Source organism: Aethalodelphis obliquidens, unplaced genomic scaffold, assembly GCF_003676395.1.
Source record: "Aethalodelphis obliquidens isolate GAN/ISIS:26980383/991018 unplaced genomic scaffold, ASM367639v1 scaffold9, whole genome shotgun sequence".
NCBI lineage: Eukaryota > Metazoa > Chordata > Mammalia > Artiodactyla > Delphinidae > Aethalodelphis > Aethalodelphis obliquidens.
The window spans coordinates 43,354,163-43,377,526 of NW_020837953.1; the positions used below are offsets into that span (position 1 = coordinate 43,354,163).

The window sequence follows — 23,364 nt, forward strand, 5'->3', positions numbered from 1 at the left end:
GTCACATCAGCTGCGACACTAGATTCTCACAGGAGCGTGAACCCTACTGTGAACTGTGCACACGAGGGATCTAGGTTGCGCACTCCTTGTGAGAATCTAAAATGGACAACCTGGAAGAAAGGGACAAATTTTTAGAAAGGCATAACCTTCCAAGACTGAACCAGGAAGAAATAGAAAATATGAACAGACCAATCACAAGGAATGAAATTGAAACTGTGATTTAAAATCTTCCAACAAACCAAAGCCCAGGACCAGATGGCTTCACAGGCGAATTCTGTCAAACATTTAGAGAAGAGCTAACACCCATCCTTCTCAAACTCTTCCAAAAAATTGCAGAGGAAGGAACACTCCCAAACTCATTCTATGAGGCCACCATCACCCTGATACCAAAACAAGACAAAGATACTACAAAAAAAGAAAATTACAGACCAATATCACTGATGAATATAGATGCAAAAATCCTCAACAAAATACTACCAAAGAGAATCCAACAACACATTAAAAGGATCATACACCATGATCAAGTGGGATTTACCCCAGGGATGCAAGGATTCTTCAATATACGCAAATCAATCAATGTGATACACCATATTAACAAATTGAAGAAGAAAAACCATATGATCATCTCAATAGATGCAGAAAAAGCTTTTGACAAAATTCAACACCCATTTATGATAAAAACTCTCCAGAAAGTGGGCACAGAGAGAACCTACCTCAACATAATAAAGGCCATATACGACAAACCCACAGCAAACATCATTCTCAATGGTGAAAAACTGGAAGCATTTCCTCTAAGATCAGGAACAAGACAAGGATGTCCACTCTTGCCACTATTGTTCAACATAGTTTCAAAGAAGAAAAAGAAATAGGAAAAGAACAAGTAAAACTGTCACTGTTTGCAGATGACCGGATACTTTTACACAGAGAATCCTAAAGATGCCACCAGAAAACTACCAGAGCTAAACAATGAATTTGGTAAAGTTGCAGGATACAAAATTAATGAACAGAAATCTCTTGCATTCCTATACACTAATGATGAAAAATCTGAAAGAGAAATTAAGGAAACACTCCCATTTACCACTGCAACAAAAAGAATAAAATACCTAGGAATAAACCAACCTAACAAGACAAAAGACCTGTATGCAGAAAACTGTAAGACACTAATGAAAGAAATTAAGGATGATACAAACAGATGGAGAGATATACCATGTTCTTGGATTGGAAGAATCAATATTATGAAAATGACTATACTACCCAAAGCAATCTACAGATTCAATGCAATCCCTATCAAATTACCAATGGCATTTTTTACAGATCTAGAACCAAAAAATCTTAAAATTTGTATGGAGACAAAAGACCCCAAATAGCCAAAGCAGTCTTGAGGGGGAAAAATGGAGCTGGAGGAATCAGACTCCCTGACTTCAGACTATACTACAAAGCTACAGTAATCAAGACAGTATGGTACTGGCACAAAAACAGAAATATAGATCAATGGAACAGGACAGAAAGCCCAGAGATAAACCCACGCACCTATGGTCAACTAATCTATGACAAAGAAGGCAAGGATATACAATGGAGAAAAGACAGTCTCTTCAATAAGTGGTGCTGGGAAAACTGGACAGCTACATGTAAAAGAATGAAATTAGAACACTCCCTAACACCATACACAAAAATAAACTCAAAATGGAGTTTATAGAGACCTAAATGTAAGACTGGACACTATAAAACTCTTAGAGGAAAACATAGGAAGAACACTCTGACATAAATCACAGCAAGATCTTTCTTGATCCACCTCCTAGAGTAATGGAAATAAAAACAACAATAAACAAATGGGACCTAATGAAACTTAAAAGCTTTTGCACAGCAAAGGAAACCAGAAACAAGAAGAAAAGACAACCCTCAGAATGGGAGAAAATATCTGCCAACAAATCAATGAACAAAGGATTAATCTCCAAAATATATAAACAGTTCATGCAGCTCAATATTAAAAAAACAAACAACCGAATCCAAAAATGGGCAGAAGACCTAAATAGACATTTCTCCAAAGAAGACATACAGATGGCCAAAAAGCACATGGAAAGATGCTCAACATCACCAATTATTAGAGAAATGCAAATCAAAACTACAATGAGGGATCACCTCACACCAGTTAGAATGGGCATCATCAAAATCTACAAACAACAAATGCTGGAGAGGGTGTGGAGAAAAGGGAACTCTCTTGCACTGTTGGTGGGGATGTGAATTGATACAGCCACTATGGAGAACAGTATGGAGGTTCCGTAAAAAACTAAAAATAGAATTACCATATGACCCAGCAATCCCACTACTGGGCATATACCCAGAGAAAACCATAATTCAAAAGGACACATGTACCCCAATGTTCACTGCAGCACTATTTACAATAGCCAGGTCATGGAAGCAACCTAAATGCCCATCAACAGACGAATGGATAAAGAAGATGTGGCACATATATACAATGGAATATTACTCAGCCATAAAAAGGAACGAAATTGGGTCATTTGTAGAGACATGGAGGGATCTAGAGACTGTCATACAGAGTGAAGTAAGTCAGAAAGAGAAAAACAAATATCGTATATTAATGCATATATGTGGAACCTAGAAAAATTGTACAGACGAACCTGTTTGCAGGGCATAAATTGAGACACAGATGTAGAGAACAAACGTATGGACACCAACGGGGGAAAGTGGCAGGGGGGGAGGTGTGATGAACTGGGAGATTGGGATTGACATGTATACACTGATATGTATAAAACGGATAACTAATAAGGACCTGCTGTATAAAAAAATAAATAAAATAAAATTCAAAAAAAAGAATCTAATGCCTGATGACCTGAGGTAGAGCTGAGGCAGTGATGCTAGCACTGGGGAGCAGCTGCAAACACAGATTATCATTAGCAGAGAAGTCTGACTGCACAGAGACCATAATAAATCAATTGCTTGCAGGCTCATATCAAAACCCTACCAGTGAGTGGCAACTGAAAACAAGCTCAGGGCTCACGCTGATTCTGCATTATGGTGAGTTGTATAATTATTTCATTATGTATTAATATGTAATAATAATAAAGTGCACAATAAATGTAATACACTTGAATCATCCCAAAACCGCCCCCTACCCAGGTCTGTGGAAAAAGTGTCTTCCACGAAACTGGTCCCTCGTGCCAAAAAGGTTGGGGACCGCTGCTATACAGCATGAGGAATACGGTCAATAACACTATAATAACTTTGTATGGAAACAGACTGTTACTATGTTCATAGTGGTGATCATTTCATAATGTGTGCAAATGTCTGATCACTATGTAGTATAGCTGAAATTAACATAATATTGTACAACTATATTTTGATGAAAAAGAAAAGGTGACAAGCTCTTTATTCATTTAGTGATAACTAAAGGCAGAACCAGTGTTTCATAATGAGCCCAGATGGGACATTAGGATAAAACCTGAATCAGTCACTCATTTCAGCTGAGATGGGCAGGAGTGAAGTTGAAAATGCCTGGGTGGGGGGAAGATACCTCATCCCAACACTGAAGAGCTTTTTCTCTACCCTCCTAGAGGTGAAGTGGGCATCGCAGATCCTGCAGACACTATGCTGAGTATATAAAGTAGAGGGTTAGGATTTGAAGTGGAAGAGGAATACAAAAAACTACTTTGTCTATGGAGAAAAACCTACATATAAGGTGAAAAAAGACTAGTCACGCAATCAACAAAGAAAAGCTGGAAAGGATTACCAAGAACCTCTGAGTTCCCGTGTCTGTGCTGTGAGAAGCTGATAGAATACCTTGTGTTCAGTCATCACCTTCTATCTGGGCTAACAGGGTATAATTATCTGCACATAAACACTGATGGAAGTGGGTAAAGTTTAGATAAACAGAGTAGTAAAGCACATTTTTTTTTGGAAAGCTTTACTTGAAAAGAAAACAAAGTGTTTGATTTCTAAATAGTGAAGCTCCTCTTAAGACTTCTAAGCCAGTAAAATAAAATACAGCCCATGCCAACCATAACTGAAAGCCAGCCAGGGAGCACTTGAATAACAAGTAAGAATGAAACACAAAAATCTCAGTGAGAGCGGCTAAACTGTATCATTAATCCAGAGAGAAACAAAACAGTGATATTAAATGACTTGCCCAAGCCCAAGAACTGCAAAGAGAGTAGCCAAAGAGGGATTAAAATGACACCCTGGAAAAGTAGTGACACTGCTTTTCAAAATGCTACAAATGAAAATCTCTTTCATTACTTTACAGCCATGCCTCATCTTTCCCTGAAGTTAAGATGCAAATGTTGCTGCTTTCTCCAAAATTAGTGCTCCAAACTGAAAGGCATCATACACTGTAACCAGCAGTCCCAGTCCAGGTACAGGGGCCAGGCGAGCATAAGCGCCACCAGAGGACCTTTTTTTTTTTCTTTTTTTTTTTCTTTGCGGTACATGGGCCTCTCACTGCTGTGGCGTCTCCCGTTGCGGAGAACAGGCTCCGGACGCGCAGGCTCAGCGGCCATGGCTCACGGGTCCAGCCGCTCCGCGGCATGTGGGATCTTCCCGGACCGGGGCACGAATCCGTGTCCCCTGCATCAGCAGGTGGACTCTCAACCACTGCGCCACCAAGGAAGCCCGAGGACCTTTTTAATACACACCTGAGGCTAGGCCCTGAGAGTCAGGTTCTGCTGGTCTCAGATGGGGTCGGGAATGTTTCTTTTCAGTAAGTTTCCCAGCCAGATGTGGAACTAATGACAACTGAAGCCATGCTCTAAACTACAGATATTAAGCATCCTGTGTTTTGAAGCCAATTAAAAGGTAAATTAGAGTCAGTTCATCAGTCTTTATGTAGTACTTTCAGAAGGCTTAATAGAGTGAAATGGGCAAAATAGCATCTAAACAATTATTCTCATTAAATGGAGCTCCAGGGTAAACAGCAATAGCAGGTCCAGAATCTATTGTATTTGAAACATAGAATCCAATGTCACTTCTTCCAAATACCTTCCCTGCCATCACTACCTCCCTACTCCCATCAAAATCCATGCTAAATTCATGTCCCTTCCTCTTTGTTTCCAAGGCACCTACTACAATCCTACAACACAGTTTATAACACTGAATCAAACACTAAGTTAGAATCATATACTTACCTTCCTATATCCCTCAACAAAACGTAAGCTCCATGACGGCAGAAGTTTTTTCTTTCATCACAGGAGCCCTCATGTCTAGCAGATAGTAGGGACTCAATAGATATTTGTTACATAGATGAAAAAATAAGTGAATACCTATGCCCTTCCAGACTTAATAGCATTGATTTCCAAGTTATTACGATTCTACTTACAACAGACAGTTATTTGAATATAAACCACTCACTTGTCCAAGTTCCTTTCCACCTGCAATTTCAATCTACAAGGCTCAGTCAAGAGGCTTCCTCCTGTCTGTCGCACAAAATAGGAGGAGAAGATCAGGTCTCCACTACTGTCTTCCGAGGCCTTAGTATACTCTCGTGGGTGTCTCTCTGCAGCAAAGATGTCCATGTCTTGTAGATCGACGACAATGCAATCTAGCAGGCAGACGTGGTCTTCTACACAGACCCAAGGAAAGAGAGACAATGAAGAAAATGGGACCCAGAAAGGGCTGGACCAGAATAAAACTAAAAAGCCAAAAGAAAGTTCATTTTCTCTTTGGAAAATGTTTAGCACTGCCTGTGTCAGAAAGCTGGGTGACCAGAAGTCTCCACTCTGGCACCAAGACCTCCGTCCACAATGCTCCGCATGTTGGACATCTCCTGCCCACCACCTGCATGCAAGCACATACTGTGCCACGTCCCCTCAGCGTCTCATTGCTGTCCCGAGACACTAACTGAGGCTAAAGGGCTTCTGACGAAAAGTACTTAATATGCTCCCTCCCAAGGAGATCCCACAGGGGTCTCATGTAGAGATAATGTTACCCAAAGGTTTACAAATTTTCCAGCAGCAAAATTCTTTTTTCCAAACAAACATCACATGTAACCATTTCCACCAGCACTGATCTAATCCAAACCACCTCCATTCTTGCCTAGACCACCATAAACTCCCCTCCAATATACCTATACAATTCCAGTCTGCCCTCACAAAACCATTCTGCTCACAAAAATACCTCAGTAATCCTTAAAAAAATAAGTGGGACCAAAACATTCTCTTCCTTTATATACTTTGATGGCTTTGTTTAATGCAAAGTTCTTTCTGTGAAACTCCCCTAAATCCCCGTAAAGCCCTGCCTAAGCCCACTGCCTACTTTTCCAACCTCATCTCAAGCCATTCTCTACCTTGCCCATGAAGTCTCGGGCTCACTGGCCTTTGTTTCCCCCACATGCCAGGCTCCTTGCTGTCTGAACAGTCTTACCCACAGCATACCCTCCTCTCGTCTCAACTGGGTCCTGTTCTTTCGCTTTACACCATTCTGTCTCTCCCATAACATTTATCTTAATCTGGCAATATTTAGATTAAGATTATCTTAATCTGTCAATATAAAGCTTATTTAATGGCTTTCTCATATCATTCACATCATGGCAGGAACTATGTCTAATAGCATGTTACTATACAGGAGAACATAGCGTCAATATATAGGAGAACAAAACATTGTTAACACCTGGATTAGGCAGGCACTAATTGAATTAGTTCTTGCCTTGTTACTGCATCCATAAATATGTGAAGTAGACAAAAATGGAGCTGGTGTGGCAGAAGGGGAAAAGGGATGGGAACAAAGAAAGGGCTTCAGAGATTTGCTAGGGTTGTCATGGAATCCCGGGGATATACAGAAGCAGTTTGAAAACCACTACCTTAACCCAATCTTAATCACATATAGAATTCCAGAAACAAACTGCAAATCAGGAGGAGAAATATTGTCAGGAAAGAGATCTTTCTATAAAACATCCCGAATCACTTCTTATAGGCTTCTAAATATATGTAAAATTGGCCTTATTCCTAATCATCATTGTCACCAGGACAACAACAGCAACAGAAGACGTGTATTGAGTGGCCCTATGTGTGCACCCAGCCCCACCCCACCCCGTGCTGTATGCATTTGTTATGCATATGTAGACTGGAGACTGGTAGGCAATATCATGTAGGTTAAGACTGCAGGTTCTGGAGTCAGACTACCTAAATTCATAGTCCAACTCTACCATTTACCATCTATATCTACAAAACTATGGTCAAGTTACTTAATCTCTCTAAGCCTCTGCCTCTTCATCTATAAAATGGGGATAAAAATAAAACTCTATATCATGAGGATAAAACGCAAAAATTGATGAAAGAATGTGCCACAGCGTCCGGCACGTAGTGAGTGTTCAACGCCCAGTCTTTTACTGATGGCTACAGTAATCTCCTTTAATCAGCAATGTAACCATAGACCACTTTGCTCTCACCTCTGGGACTACAAGGTACCACAAGGAGTTAACCATTCCTTGCATCTATCTAACAAAAGGCGTTCAGCAGCCTCCCTCAGCTAGCGTCCCACATTTCTCCAAGTCCAATCATAGTGGACTGATTTTCATCCACTGATTTTTGGGGCTAATCATATTCTGCTTCCCACACTCCTTGGAGCGACACTTCACTTATCCAATCCATCACCCATCCAGAAAACCAAAAGGCCAAAATTAGGCTTGCATCTGGAATGGCTAATTGTCAAATTCTAGAGAAGAGCCCAATAACTGGGCAGTTCATGTCTTTCAAAAACTTCACTCATAGTATTTCTTCTGTTACCTAATTCACACTAATATTTTTTTCAGAGTTCTTTTTTATTTTTCTAGAATTAAATAGTGACTTGCAAGGATGTGTCTAAGGATGCAGGAACTGTTCTAGTTATACTCACCATCTGGTGGCAACTGTTTTGACATATAAGTCCTAACGGACAATCTAAATCTCTTTATTTACACTGTCTTACCAATTTAACCCTACTCTAGAAGTCGCCCAATGTTAAATCTACATCCTAATGTTCTTAAGCCTTCTAAATCAATATCAAAATCGGATTATCACTAAAGACATGCTACCACTTTGTGGGCATCTGCTTGTACGGGATACATTCCCCCCCCTTAGGTTCCTCCAATGGTCTCATGCATTTGCCCACCTTCATCATGCAGCTCCTCTCTCCTCTTTTACCTGGACTCCTGGAAACCTGACCAACAGAGGGTGTGGCTTGCTGCCCTTGCTGCTTGGTTGAAGTACTTGGCACAAACTCGCTCTTCAGGCTGCCTAGACTCATTCCAACAGGAGGCATCATGAACAGCCCCTCGGAATGGGTCCCTTTCGGGTCCTCCATGCTTGTCATTTTCCTCACACTGTGTTTGGGAGTACCAGTTGGAGAAGCTGAAGGCACAGACTCCTGGGAAGAAACAGAAGAAAACTAGAAGGCAGGAATGGGACTGACTGTACCTACTATCCTGGAAGTCCCATCCCAGTCCCTGGACTCTTCAAAGACTCTACACCACTTGGTACCTCCCAAGCCCCCCAGATCCCATAAACAAAAGGGCCACAGGGTCATGATACTTTCTGCCACATGTAATTATCTGCAGAGATATTACATATAATTCAGTACCTGTTGAAAACTATAGCAATTTTGCAGGAACATATTTGATCTTTTGGCTTAAGAGCAAATGTCAGGATACTAATCACTGGTGGTTTAATCTAGGTCAAATACAACAAAAGCAAATCTCTCAGCCATATGATACATTATTGCTTTGCTGGAGGGGAGGTGCTTATTGTTCTAAGAAAATGCATCTAACAGCAATAGGGAATAAAGCCATTGTAATGTGTTTGTACTTTCCAGAAGTCTCCCCTCCTCTGTTTACATTTCTCATCTAAGTAACTGCAAATGAAAACAAAATGGAAAATATAGGTAAGCCATTCGTATTATGTTTCTGTTCAAGGGCATAGAAATTAAGGGCAAATACACAGTAAAATTAATTCTGTAATTCTACTGAAAATAATATACGCTTTTCTTACATACTTAGTACCTTCAGTTAATTGCTAACGGGGTAAATGTTTTTCACCAGAATGGTTCAATAATTGACGTTTAAACTTCCCATGGTTCCTTCCCCCAAGCCTCAGAGTTACATATCCAAATGGCTTCTGCAGGGTTGGTTTGTTCTCATCTCTCCCCTCTCACCAACAAGCTGGAAGGAGGGGAAGAATTGTTTTCCTTCCAGTACTGCTTTATATGTGTATTCCTGTCAGCATTTGAAAACGAGATAATACTGTTTGCCTTCACAGTTATCTTGAGTAGTAATTACATGTAACAGTGAAAGTTCTTATTTTTTGCAATTCATTTTTGCAAGGCAAATTACTAGGTAAATGCCATTATTTAAGCATTTCGACATTAAAAACCTTCCCTCTTGCTTAGTTTATTTAAACTCTAGAGAGTATTTGTTGCTCTTTCATTTGATTCATCTCTCCATCCTCTCTGAGTGGGTTTAAATAAATCAGTGGCTTGAGGAGATTAACTCAAAGCTTTTGAAAGACTTAGAAATTATGGTTTAAGCACAATCTATGATTGAGAAAAATGAAAGGAAAAACATATGTAAAAAATTCAAACCTGCACTCATTAAGACATGGATTTATGTAAAACAATTCCAAACACAAGGGAGTCATAGAACTCAAAGGCAAATAACCCCTCTGCAAGCTTTGATTTCAGGACTATTTCCTGTCCTTTAACCACTGGAATGCATGCTAGACAAACCTCACACGTGCAAATGCATTAAACGGCAAATGTAAAGCGATTTTTGGAGAAGAAAGTCACTACTCACTTCACACAGGCCTAGATCAGTGGAACCTGACTGTACATGTGGAGAGGTAAGTTTCACAGATAAGTTTATCTGATTACAAATACTTTAACAAGCGACACACTCCAAGCAGCCCTTATGGAATTCTACAGAACCACCACTGGTATGTAACAAGATAAAGTTTTTCTAGGATTTAAGGAAATAAAATAAGGTCATCAAAAAAGTACTACCTAGGGCTTTAAAAAGAAAAAAAAAAGAAATTGCTTTTAATGATCCTTAACAAAGGCTTCTCTACACAGGAGGGAAGTGATTTGCCAAAGCAGAGGGAAAAGTGATAAGCAGGCTTTCCCAAGTAATGAAATATTTTAAAGAATTTTTTAAAATTTTCTTTTTTAAGCGTATGAATGTGAATTGACTGCTGAATCCCATAAGGTTTTTTCGAATAACCAGGAGGCAAAAAAACATATTATACCTTGAAGAAAAAGCAATCCTTGTATGCAATGCCACTGAAAATCAAATCCTCAAAAACAAATACAGGGAAATTTTTTCATTAAAATGCTTCAAACTACATGCTATTATTTGGCATACTTAACAAAACAGAAACCATTCTGCAAAAATTTCTTGAAATATTTTGGCAATTCTTCTTTAGAAGCTAAATTCAGACTCAGCTCATTAAGCTCATATATAGATATATCTGACATAGAAAATAAGTCCTTATCTTTTCAGGAAGAGGAGAGAAACAAAAATGGTATTATTGAACTTGATCACCCATTCTGGCTCTAACTGATCTCTTCCTAAAGATTTAGGCTTCAAAACAAAGATTTACCACAAACAAATATATTCCAAAGAACTAACTAAAGGCTGAGAAGACAGTTCCCAAGAAGAATTCAGCTCTCCCTTGGGCAGTAAGGGCAGCAGAGTTGGAACAGAGAGGCAGTACCCTGAGGTGTCAGCGGGAACAACATTCATGTGTAAACACCAGCTCTGACACATTTGTTTAATATCTAGTCATGTTAATTATAAACACCTCATAGTAAGGAAAAGTAAATTTTAGAAGCAGTTATAAATCTTTCTTTTTATAAATGGATCTTTCTTTTATTTTCTTTAAGACTTAAGTCAGTAAACAGCAAAATGCTTATTACTCAAATATGAAAAGAGATTTTCATTAAGATCAAGGTTACTAGTTCTCTACTAGGCCTACTGTGAAAGGCCAATGGTGATTTGTTTCATTTTTACTGTCTTAAAAAAAATACGTTAAGTGGAAGCCTATTTCTCGCTCTGGCAAGAAAGCCTACTGTTCCAGCAGGCCTACTGTGAAAGGCCAATGGTGATTTGTTTCATTTTTACTGTCTTAAAAAAAATACGTTAAGTGGAAGCCTATTTCTCGCTCTGGCAAGAAAGCCTACTGTTCCAGCAGGAGGGCTTCTGACCACAAGGCGAACAAGCACGTTCTCAGCCATCAGCTGTCTGAAGATGGGGCGTGACGATGAGCAAACCTGGTGATGCTCTTCCCTCTCCGTTGCTAATCACTGCTGTTCTGGTTTCACCATGTGCTCTGATCACTAAATCTGGTTCGGCTAAGCGGCTGTAGTGAGGTGATATAAGGACAACCTGCCCTCTAACCATCATTCAAACACCCCCACTCTGGGTCCTGAGCTCCAGGTTATGACACATGAACACGGTTCCTGTGGTTCTCACTGGCTCGTCTTCACTCTCCTCCTCACTCCACCCATTCCCACTCAAGGAATCAAATATTTTTGGTTCAGGGTGTTTAGGTTAGAAGTAGTGAATAAATGGCTAAGTGAAAAGTGAAACAAATGAAGAAAACTATAGACGTACTAATTTGAAAATAACAACATTATCTGAGTTTAGGTATTACCAACAAATACAGTCTTCCTATTACTTTCTGACCCGAGTTGAGCTCCTTGGCAAAGGCCTGGCAAGACTAGCAGCCTAGTCACTCTCTTCCGTTTTCTTTTCTTCCTACACCTAGAGAGGCGAACAGGACCTTTTCTGTTCAACTTTGTATCTCTTCTGTAATAAACTCTGGAGTTCTTCCATCATAGTTATTTTAATGAACTCACTGCCACATCCTTTAGAAAATTCAGAAGAGCTACAGCTATTTGGCAAAGGGCCAGTAAGACAGCAATAGCCTTTGCCAGTTTATTTCCCCCTACATAAACCTAATCTTAATACTGGGAGGTATAATCATACCGTGGTTAAGAGCATGGAGTATTGAAAGCAGACACACCAAAGTCTAAGGTCCACACTGTACTCCTCACTAGATTTTTTTTTTTTGCGGTACGCGGGCCTCTCACTGTTGTGGCCTCTCCCGTTGCGGAGCACAGCCTCCGGACGCGCAGGCTCAGCGGTCATGGCTCACGGGCCCAGCCACACCGTGGCATGTGGGATCTTCCCGGACTGGGGCACGAACCCGTGTCGCCTGCATCGGCAGGTGGACTCTCAACCACTGCGCCACCAGGGAAGCCCTCACTAGATGTTTAATCCAAAAGAAATTACTTAACCTATCTAAGTCTCAATTTCTTTTTTTTAATTTATTTATTTTCTTTATTATTATTATTATTATTTTGGCTGTTTGGGGTCTGATCAATGTGAGAAAAGCAGCTTAATCTCGTTTCCATGAAGGGACTCATCTACTCCCCTGAAGGGAACATTATTAGAAGAAACACTTCTGACTCGTCTCTCCATATCTTACTGGTCCCTTCACAAGGGATGCATATCGATCCATCTGTTTAATGGAGATTGTGAACAGCAAATACTACTTGCCCATGTTTTTTCTACTGAGTAGTTCTCTCTAATCCTGTGGCTCTCTGTAGCCTGCAGGTGAAAACTAGGTGCTTATTCATAAAGCGTGCTAGTGCCTACTCAGTTCATCAAAATACCACCTCGGATTGAGAAGTGAGCAAGTAATGATAGCTTGATTTTGGTCCAATACTCCAATCAAGTTTTATCAGCCAAACCAATATTTCAATTCCTGTGGTGATGAAATATGTTTGTTAAAAGCATGGATTCTGGGCTTCCCTGGTGGTGCAGTGGTTGAGAGTCTGCCTGCTGATGCAGGGGACACAGGTTCGTGGCCCAGTCCGGGAAGATCCCACATGCTGTGGAGCGGCTGGGCCCGTGAGCCATGGCCACTAAGCCTGCGCGTCCAGAGCCTGCGCTTCGCAACGGGAGAGGCCACAACAGTGAGAGGCCCGCATACCGCAAAAACAAACAAACAAACAAACAAAAAAAACACATACACACACACACACACCCCTAGAACATAAGACAGTCTCTAATTCCAGCAAGTTACTGGTCTCCTCAACTGCAAAAGTGGGTGGGACCACCTCCCAGGTCCTATCAGTGTTAAGTCTGTGATTTACTAGGGTTTCCCATTTTCATCATGTATTCTCAATGAGTCCTAGCTTTTCCAAATGTAAAATGAAAGCAGCAATCCTCATCCTAATTACCTCCAAACATGTTATAAGAAATAAGTGCTAACGTACTTTTAAACTGTAAAGCAGTATACTCTATACGATTTAATTATTAAGGTATTTTTATATGGCTTCAGATAAGCCTTGGGCCAAATCATGTCTTCTGAAAAAAGCCACATAGTATAAAAAGTTGATTACTATGAGTTCAGCCTATGAGGAAAGCATTATAAAGATGGTTCTGTTGATTTGTTTGCTAAAATAAGTTACTACATACAGTTAGTAAAAGTTGTAATTTACACTACCTCTATGAAAGGTTAATTGAAATGTTAATAAAATGTCCAAAAAAATATTCTTCAAGCCACATATACTACAAAAGTAACAGTGGTTAGGAATCTTCTTATGGCAGCATCTGAATTTTTCGACTGGCATTCCAATGCCAGGTGAACTGAGAAGGGAATGGGTGCTGACTGCTCACCTTATCTTGTAAGGTAAAGGTCCCAGGAATACCAGCAAAGAGAAACTTGTTCTTGACTTTCAACTTCCCCAAATTTGCTACAATCAGATTATTTGATCTGGAACTTTCTGGGATAAGAAGAACAGGAGCACCAGCCTCAATATCCAGGAGAACCCGTGAACAACGCTGGGCATGATCTCTCACCTGAAAGAAGAAGGAAAATTGGGTTAGAGGTTCAATTAATTCCCTAATTTTATAATCAAATTTCCAAAAGTTTCATGAATTTATAAATCTAAAACAATTAAAATCACACAGAATATATTCTATGAACACCAAGGAGTTAAATTAGAAATCAGTAACAAGAAGATAATGGAAAACCCCCAAACATCTAGAAATTAGACTATACACTTCTAAATAACCCATGGGTCACAGAAGAAATCACAAGAGAAATTTAAAAAATATTTTGACCTTACTGATAAAGAAAACACAGCACATTAAAATTCAGGGTTTCCCTGGTGGCGCAGTGGTTGAGAGTCCGCCTGCCGATGCAGGGGACACGGGTTCATGCCCCGGTCCTGGAAGATCCCACATGCCACGGAGCGGCTGGGCCTGTGAGCCATGGCCGCTGAGCCTGCGCATCCGGAGCCCGTGCTCCGCAACGGGAGAGGCCACAGCAGTGAGAGGCCCGCGTGCGGCAAAAAAAAAAAAAAAAAAAATTCATGGAATGCACTTAAAAAGGTACTTAAAGAAAAATGTTTAGCATTAAATACTTATTTTATATTAAAGATTTAAAATCAATAAAGCTTCCAGCTTAAGAAGGTAGAAAAGCAAAATAAACCTAAGTAAGGAGAAGGAAGACAATAATGAAGAGCAGAAACCAGTTATTTAGAAAACAGATAAACAACAGAGAAAAATCAATTCAACATTTATAGAACACTCTACCCAACAACCATTTTACATTCTTTTCAAGTGCACACGGCATGCTTGTTAACAGTATGCATGGGCCTAACACAGGCCTCCATAAGTTGATTGAAAGTATAAAACTCTACCTATATTAATCAAGAAAAAATGAAGGAAACAAAAATCACCACTAACAGGGAAGAGTCAGGGACATTGCTAGAGAACTTAATATTAAAAAGATGTGGGAGGGCTTCCCTGGTGGCGCAGTGGTGGAGAATCTGCCTGCCAATGCAGGGGACACGGGTTCGAGCCCTGGTCTGGGAAGATCCCACATGCCGCGGAGCAACTAAGCCCGTGAGTCACAACTACTGAGCCTGCGCGTCTGGAGCCTGTGCTCCACAACGGGAGAGGCCGTGACAGTGAGAGGCCTGTGCACCGCGATGAAGAGTGGACCCCACTCGCCGCAACTGGAGAAAGCCCTCGCACAGAAGCGAAGACCCAACACAGCCAAAAATAAATAAATAAATATTTAAAAAAAAAAAAAAAAAAAGATGTGGGAACCTATGAACAAGTTCATGCCAACAAATTGACAATTCAGACAAAGTAGACAGATAACTTAAAAACACACACAAACTATCTCGAGCTAACATCACATACATCTGTGAAAGACAATGTTTTCCCTCTAAGATAAGGAACAAAGCATGGATACCCACTCTCACCACTTCTATTCAACATTGTAGTGGAAGTCCTAGTCCACCCAAAAAGGTATACAGGTTGGAAAGGAAAAAAGAAAACTCTCTTATTCACAGACAACATAATAATCTATGTAGAAAACCCTAGAGAATCTAAAGGAACTACAATAAGTAAGTTTAGCAAGATTGTAGGATATGAGGTCAACATGTCAGTATATGAGTCAATTATATTTCTCAAACTTTCAATAAACAAGTGTACATTGAAATTTTTAATTGATACAATTTACAACAGCATCAAAATTGTGAAACACCTAGGGATAAATTTAACAAAAGATGTGTAAGAAGGGTATACCCAAAACTACGAAACACTGCTGAGAGAAACTGAAGATCTAATTAAATGGAGGGATATACCATAGTCAAGGATCCAAAGACTCAATACTATTAAGACGTCAATTCTCCAGATATATGGATTCAAGGCAATCCCAGTCAAATCCTAGCTGACTTTACTGTAGAAACAGACAAGCTGATTCTAAAATTTATAGAGAAAAAAGGACCTATAATAGCCAGTACATCTTTGAAACAAGTTGGAGGACTTACACTATCTGATTTCAAGACATATCATAAAGCAAGAGCAATCAAGACAGGGTGGTATACAATTAAATATAAATCAATGGAACAGAATAGAGAATAAGGAAATACACGCATACATTCTCAACAGAAGTGTCAAGGTAATTCAATGGGAAAAGAATAGTCTGAATACATATACGGGAAAAAAATCTCAACCCTTACTTCACAAAATACACAAAAATTAACTCAAAATGGAAGAGGTCTAAAATTATAACACTTCTAAAAGAGGAAATAGGAGAAATTTTTTGCCACCTAGTGGTAAGCAGATTTCTTTCACAAAACACACAGCACTAACCTAAAAGAAAAAAATTGGACTTCATCAAAATGAAAGACTTCTGGGACTTCCCTGGTGGTTCAGTGGTTAAGAATCCACCTGCCAATGAAGGGAACACGGGTTCGAGCCCTGCTCCGGGAAGATCCCACATGCCGCGGAGCAACTAAGCCCGTGCACCACAACTACTGAGCCTGTGCTCTAGAGCCCGCGAGCCACAACTACTGAAGCCCGTGTGCCTAGAGCCCATGCTCTGCAACAAGAGAAGCCACTGCAATGAGAAGCCCGTGCACCGCAACAAAGAGTAGCCCCCATTCGCCGCAGCTAGAGAAAGCCCATGCACAGCAACAAAGACCCAACGCAGTCAAAAAATAAATAAATTTAAAAAGAGAAATTTAAAAAAAAAAAGAAAGACTCCTGCTTTTCAAAAAATAGTATTAAGAAAATGGGAAAAGGTCCAGTGGGTAAGGCTCCATGCTCCCAATGCACAGGGCCTGGGTTCGACCCCTGGCCGGGGAACTAGATCCCGCATGCATGCCGTAATTAAGAGTTCGCATGCTGCAACTAAGAAGTCCGCATGCTGCAACTAAAACAAAGATCCTGCATGTCACAACGAAGATCCCGCATGCTACAACTAAGACCCAGCGCAGCCAAAAATAAAAAAAATTTTTTTAAATGGGAAAAAAAACCTATAGACTAAGATAAAATATCTGTAATACATATATCAAAAGTCTTATATCCAGAATATATAAAGGAAGAAATAATGTCAATTCTACACAAACTATTCTGAAAGTAGAATAGGGAACACTTCCCAATTCATACTACAAGGACAGCACTGACCAGTTACCAAAACCAGAAAACAGGCATTCTTTCCTTTTTAAGAAAAGAAAACAACAAACTAATATCCCTCAGGAGCATAGATACAAAATCCATAATATATTGGAGCAAATCAAGAAAACTATAAAAGCATCCACAGGGCTTCCCTGGTGGCGCAGTGGTTCAGAGTCCACCTGCCGATGCAGGGGACATGGGTTCATGCCCCGGTCCGGGAAGATCCCACATGCCGCGGAGCGGCTGGGCCCGTGAGCCATGGCCGCTGAGCCTGCGCATCCGGAGGCTGTGCTCCGCAACAGGAAAGGCCACAACAGTGAGAGGCCCATGTATCGCAAAAAAAAAAAAAAGAAAGAAGCATCCACAGACAATAAGGAAGCGAATGAACATGGCTGTATTCTGTTGTAATAGCAAGTTGGCCAGTGGCTACCAGGATGCAGGGATTAGCACTGGGAGACAATTAGCAAATGGACACAAGCAAATTTTTTTTATTTTTTAATTTTTTATTTTTTTTGCGGTACGCGGGCCTCTCACTGCTGTGGCCCCTCCCACTGCAGAGCACAGGCTCCGGACACACAGGCCCAGCGGCCATGGCTCACAGACCCAACCGCTCCGCGGCACGTGGGATCCTCCCGGACTGGGGCACGAACCCGCGTCCCCTGCATCGGCAGGCAGACTCTCAACCACTGCGCCACCAGGGAAGCCCGACACAAGCAAATTTAATGCCCTTTTTATAAAGGTCAAACAAGCAAAAATTTTAAAGGGACTAGTCGACCCAAAAATCAGGAGAGGGGTTACCTGAGGCATTAACAGAATGAGATAGGGAAGGACCACATGCAACAGTCTTAGTAATGTTTTAATTTTTATTTTGGTGGTGGGTTCATAGATGTTCCTTCTATTATCACACTTTGTAATTTATAAGCATGCTACAGATATTCTTTATATGTATCAAATACTAAATTGTTTTTTTTTAGTTTCTAAAGAGAGAAAAAAAGGTTACATACTCCATAATTACAACCATGGAAACATGTATAGGGAAAAAAGAACATAAAACATACCTATGATGCTAGAAAACTGATAAGATACCTTTTCCAGATTCCCTGTAATTTGATTGTACTTTTATATTTAAAAACGAATACCTTCTCTATAACATACACAGGAAACCAGTAACATTGGTTGTTGCCAAGGACAGAAATTGGGTGGCTGAGGAAAAGTAATTGAGAAAGAGACTTTTCTCCAAATGTCCTTTTTTACTTTGATTCTGTACTAAAACAATATACAACATATTCAAAATTTTTTAATTTAAACTAAAACATAAAATTTTTAAGTGTTGCCATTATAAAGACTTAAATTTTAATCTTTTACCTAATAAAGCTTAAAAATAAATAAATAACAAGTTTTACAAAGAACTACATTGTAATTGTTTTCTGTGGTTCCCAAACTGTGTGCCAAGACACCACAGGAGGCTGCCTCACACTCACAGGTGCACTGCCAGGACATTTTAAATCTTTGAGGGAAACACATCATCTGTTAGACACTGCACAAACTACCAACTTGAGATGGTTTACACTCAATGTTAGATCATGTTACATTCCTTTCAATGATGTCACATCTTTGCAAAGCTGGGTCTTAAGCAGTTGCTGCTATAAAAAGCAAGTACCATGAGAAAATAAATGTGGAAAAGGAAATGAGGGCTGTGATGTTCAACCTGATTCCAAGTGTGAGAAACTGTTCAGTGCCCAAGAGGCACATACATCCTACTAGGAAGGAATTACGGTTACTTAAAAATGAAACAAAAATCTCATTTTTCACTTACGTGTTTTTTTTCTAACAGCTACTAAGCTGTTGGACATATATACTTATTAAGCTGTTTAGACTTCATTACTTAGGAAATGGAAAGACCATTAGGTGTTTCTTTTGGTCTAGGATGTATCACGGAAAAAATTCCAAGACATTAAAGGGAGCCATGAACTAAGAAGTTGGAGAACTATATCTGAAAAAAATCCTCTTCCTATAATAGAATAGATATGTTCTTTGGGACCACTTTCCAGGAGAAGTAACCCCACTGAAGTTCTAAAAGGGACCTGAAGTCTTTAGTGTCATCCATAAAAAGTTTATCTTTTTTAGAGCAAGCTAAAGCTAAACTTCAAAGGAAATTAAAACACGATATGATGAGTAAGGAACATAAGCTCTCCGATTACAGTAAGATTTCTGTAGATACTCAGCTACCTGGAGGACAGTAGTAAGCTTAAGATTACCTAATTACCTTCACCTTTTTCAGTGAAAGTTTCCAGATTTACCTCTAGAGATTTAAAAGTTCTACTGATCAGTCAAACTGGAAAAGCATCTTGGATCAATGACACTACCTACCGTCTGCCCCTCAATAGCAGCTCGCTGGCGCCCTAACACGTCCTGCAGCTGAGTGAAGTGCTGGATGAAGGCCACCACCTCCGCCTGGAAGCGCTGGGTGTGCACATACTGCACGGAGGCCATCTGGAGGCTCACTCGAATGTCGTACTCCCTCCGGAGCAGCGGGTCGGGCCGGCCATATCTAGGAGGAAGGGCAAAAATGTGACTCAGACAGCAGCAAGATGCAAATTAGTATTTGAAGAAAACTTGGGTGGACTTACGGGTTTCCCTAGAAAACAGCTTTATTAAAATGGAAATCCACCAATCAAGTTTTAGAAAGCAAACTCCAATAATTACTTCCTTTCTAAGCTCCCGCCATGTGTTGAGGATGTTAAATAAAAGTCTGGCGTGATGGCCAGGGCTATAAACAGGGGCATAGCTCTGGGTGCTGAACCCACTCATGACTCCAGAACTCACTCAGAAGCCACCTGTGGTTCAGACCTTTCCCCTGAGGCTCTTTTTCCCTGCCTTTAAGGAAAAATGACTATTCCTGCTCACTCTTCTAGCAAAGACTGTGACAATATGGGCTTGAAAGGTAATAAAAATAAGACCACAAAACAATTGGTAAAGAAAATTAGGCAACAGAACCAAAGTTTCTGGGGCAATCTGTCTTCTGGAAGCTGAAAGAAGTCTTCTTTTTACTTCAGTGAAATGCAAGCTAAAGAGTTTTAGCATCTACATTCACAGATAAATTAGAAAACTTTTACAAATGGTTTTAAATTTAATGGAACATGATGCCCTAATAATAAATTATTATACAGGATACAGTCACTGGGGAAAAGAACTCGTATTAGGTGAGCACCTATTTTGTGTCAGGCAGAGAGTTAAGAGCTTGACAATAATTATCTCATTTATTAGAGAACCATGCCACTGTGGTAGGTAACAGTGCAAACAAATCAATCTAAATTCTCAGAACAGTATGATATATTTCCTCTGGAAAGGAAAGAAAAAGTTCTCAGACATCTTTAGGGACCATTTTTCTCAACTCTGGTTGAACATTAAAATCACTCTGGCAGGACTTCCCTGGTGGTCCAGTGGTTAAGACTCCGTGCTTCCAATGCAGGGGGCGCGGGTGTGATCCCTGGTCAGGGAATTAAGATCCCACATGCTGTGCGGCGCAGCCAAAAAATTTTTAAAAATCACTTCGGCAAGCTTAAAAAAAAAAGAATACTACCGCAGACCAGAATATCTGAGAGCAGAGCTGGATACCTGTATTTTCTAACAGTTCCCTGAGAGGTTTAAATCCCAGCCTTTTAAACTTTCTGCTTTCTGAGAAAACCATTCTTTAATAACTACATAGGCTAAAAATGCCTTCTAAGTTCTAAAATTGAATATAGATTATGATTGTACTGGGAAAAATGCGTAATGTAATTTAAAACCCGTAACTTCAACAACTTTCTCAGGCTGAAATCATTCCAGAGCATTCAGAGCTAGATGGAAATTGATCTAACATAGTCCCCTCAATATTTCGATAGAAAAACTGATGCATGGAGATTAAGTGACTTGCTCAAAGTCACATAACAAGTTGGTGTGAAACCAGACTAATAATAATCACAATTATTTCAATCATACCCCATTTATTTATTAAGCCTGAGTCGCCCACTTCAATGCAGATCCATTGCATTGGATATATATAAATCAAGATTCCCCGTAACTAGATCAAATCAATTTTACGTAAGATGTTACGATTTTTTAAAACTTTTCTTCATTGTTTAGCTGACAAGAATTTGAAACAACAAGCAATTATGACAAAATGTTAAGTGAGAAAAGATCGGTATTTTTACTTGAAAGTCTGGAAGATGAGTGCTTCTTCCCCACTTGTAGTGAACCGTTCTCTATAGAACTCTCCATGGGATGTAAGGTCACTCAGAGACAGGCTCCCAATGCTTCCCTGTAAGGCCAGGTCTCCTTCTAGGAATGTTAAAAATTAGAACACATTCTTATGTATCTTTTTTCTGTCACACACCTTAAATTTGCCTGAAACAAAAATTGATACACACATGCTTCAGACTTTACACCATTTAATAAAGCAAAATTCAAAAGAAAATTTTCATATTCCTATACACCCAGAAAAATATTTTATGCACTATTGCAAATAGTCTCAATGCAAAAGTCCAAAGGGACTGAAATAATACTGCAGCATCACACTTTAACACTTACAAGGGGAAAAAAATTAAATGCATACACAATGTAAAGGATAAAACATTTACAAATACAGATAAAAATGTGCTCTCTTCTGAGATCAGACCACTAATTAGAATTAGTGAAATATCATAAGGTCTATTTTGTACTACGGACAAAAAAATAAAGGAGGAGCTTCCCTAGTGGCGCAGTGGTTGAGAGTCCGCCTGCCGATGCAGGGGACACGGGTTCGTGCCCCGGTCCGGGAAGATCCCACATGCCGCGGAGCGGCTGGGCCCATGAGCCATGGCCGCTGAGCCTGTGCGTCCGGAGCCTGTGCTCCGCAACGGCAGAGGCCACAACAGTGAGAGGGCCGCGTACCGCAAAAAAAAAAAAAAAAAAAAGAATTAAGGAGGAAGTGTCACAGATATGTTACTCGAGCATTAAAAAATGGGTTTTAGTGTGATTTAATTAAAAGGCAAAATTAATGAGACAGACACTGGAGACACAGATTTGAAACTACTCTGACATTACACAAGTAAAGCCCCTGGAAGGTGGGTAGAAGAAAGAAGGAATGTTGAAATGTGCACCTGGGGCGCAAACCTATATGAATCATTCTTAACATGGTGTGGATATTGAAAAGGAATATTCTGCACTGCTGCTTCTGTGAAACAAACTTTATCATCATAATTAGCATTACAGAACAATGACTGAGGTGTATATATTTGTCGGGCTAGTTCTGCGCCCAGTGAACTGAAGACACATACTTATTTTTGACCCCTAATGTCCTCTAACAAAAATACACAAGCTTCTCCCAATTCTAAAGACCCATCTCTTCTAGGAACCTTTTATAATTAATTTATACCAGGCATGAAATCTCAATTTTAGTTCATCCCATCCCCAAAAGACATTCTTATTTTACTACAGAATCAACATTGGAGCTTTGTAATCTTCCTTATTTCATTACCAGTTGCTTAAAAAAGGAGCGGTATTTTATGCACACTGTAAATCCCTCTGATTTAGAACTTGATACAGCTCCTCTCTTGTGTGCTACTAGGAATTTCAACCTATGGAGTCCCATTAGAAAGAATGCTAGCTTTGCTACAATATCCCCCTGCCTAAACCACCCCCTATTGGTGGCTCCCCCTATGCATGGCAACAGACTGAACACGTGCCCTGGTTTCCCAGAGACGGCCCTGTTATATGCCTGTTTCCCAGCTGTAATTATGAATAATGCCCCCTTTCACTCCCCAAAATGTCCTAATTTTAGACAAAGAAATTACATAGTCACCCAGATAGTCTGTTTAAAACACAGACAGATGTCAGGACCCCATCCCAACCTAAAGAATCAGATTCCTGGGATGGGGAAGGAGTTGTGCCGACGTGTGCATTTCTAATGAGCTACCCAGATGATTCTGATCCACAGACCAGTATTGGGGCACCACCACCACAAATCATGGCCAGGCTAGTAACCACAACCAAGCCACTGAGCCACACCTTAGCCAGTAAGGACAGTTAGATTTGTAAACAGGATGTTCAAACTCTTCCCAGATTTTGCAAGTCTGATTTTCCCCACTTACCAATCATTTCCAGGTGTGCCACTAATTTGGACACATTTGCTTTAGCAAGCTCACTGGTGGTCTTATTCAGCACGAGAGAGAGCGAATGAACCTAAGAACACAGGAGGTAAAGCAAGGCAAATATCACTGAGGGGAAAAAAGGTAACTTTCAGACAAACAGCATCGAGAAAGATGCTGCAAGCCTCAGGAAATCTGAAGATAAAGCTTTTATTTTACTGATGCCATCTTCATTTCAGCTTTTCTTAGTCAGCCAAACCATAATAAGAGGAGAGAGCTGATAGGAAATGAACTCTG

The 23,364-nt window shown here is 40.1% G+C and overlaps 1 protein-coding gene across 15 annotated transcripts in view; it reads right to left on the minus strand.

Moving 5' to 3' along the window:
- VPS13D (vacuolar protein sorting 13 homolog D) overlaps nt 1–23,364 on the minus strand; it is a 245,608-nt gene that overhangs the window by 178,663 nt on the left and 43,581 nt on the right. For all 15 annotated transcript variants that reach the window (XR_003433445.1, XR_003433444.1, XM_027110129.1 and 12 more), the window contains 6 exons: nt 23,071–23,161; nt 21,154–21,280; nt 19,331–19,511; nt 13,661–13,843; nt 8,130–8,352; nt 5,362–5,572 (listed from right to left, as the gene is read on the minus strand). Coding sequence is in view for 13 of the 15 variants with exons in the window: in XM_027110129.1 (XP_026965930.1) it covers nt 5,362–5,572; nt 8,130–8,352; nt 13,661–13,843; nt 19,331–19,511; nt 21,154–21,280; nt 23,071–23,161 (1,016 nt within the window). In the remaining 2 variants the exon portion in view is untranslated. The remainder of the gene's footprint in view (nt 1–5,361; nt 5,573–8,129; nt 8,353–13,660; nt 13,844–19,330; nt 19,512–21,153; nt 21,281–23,070; nt 23,162–23,364) is intronic.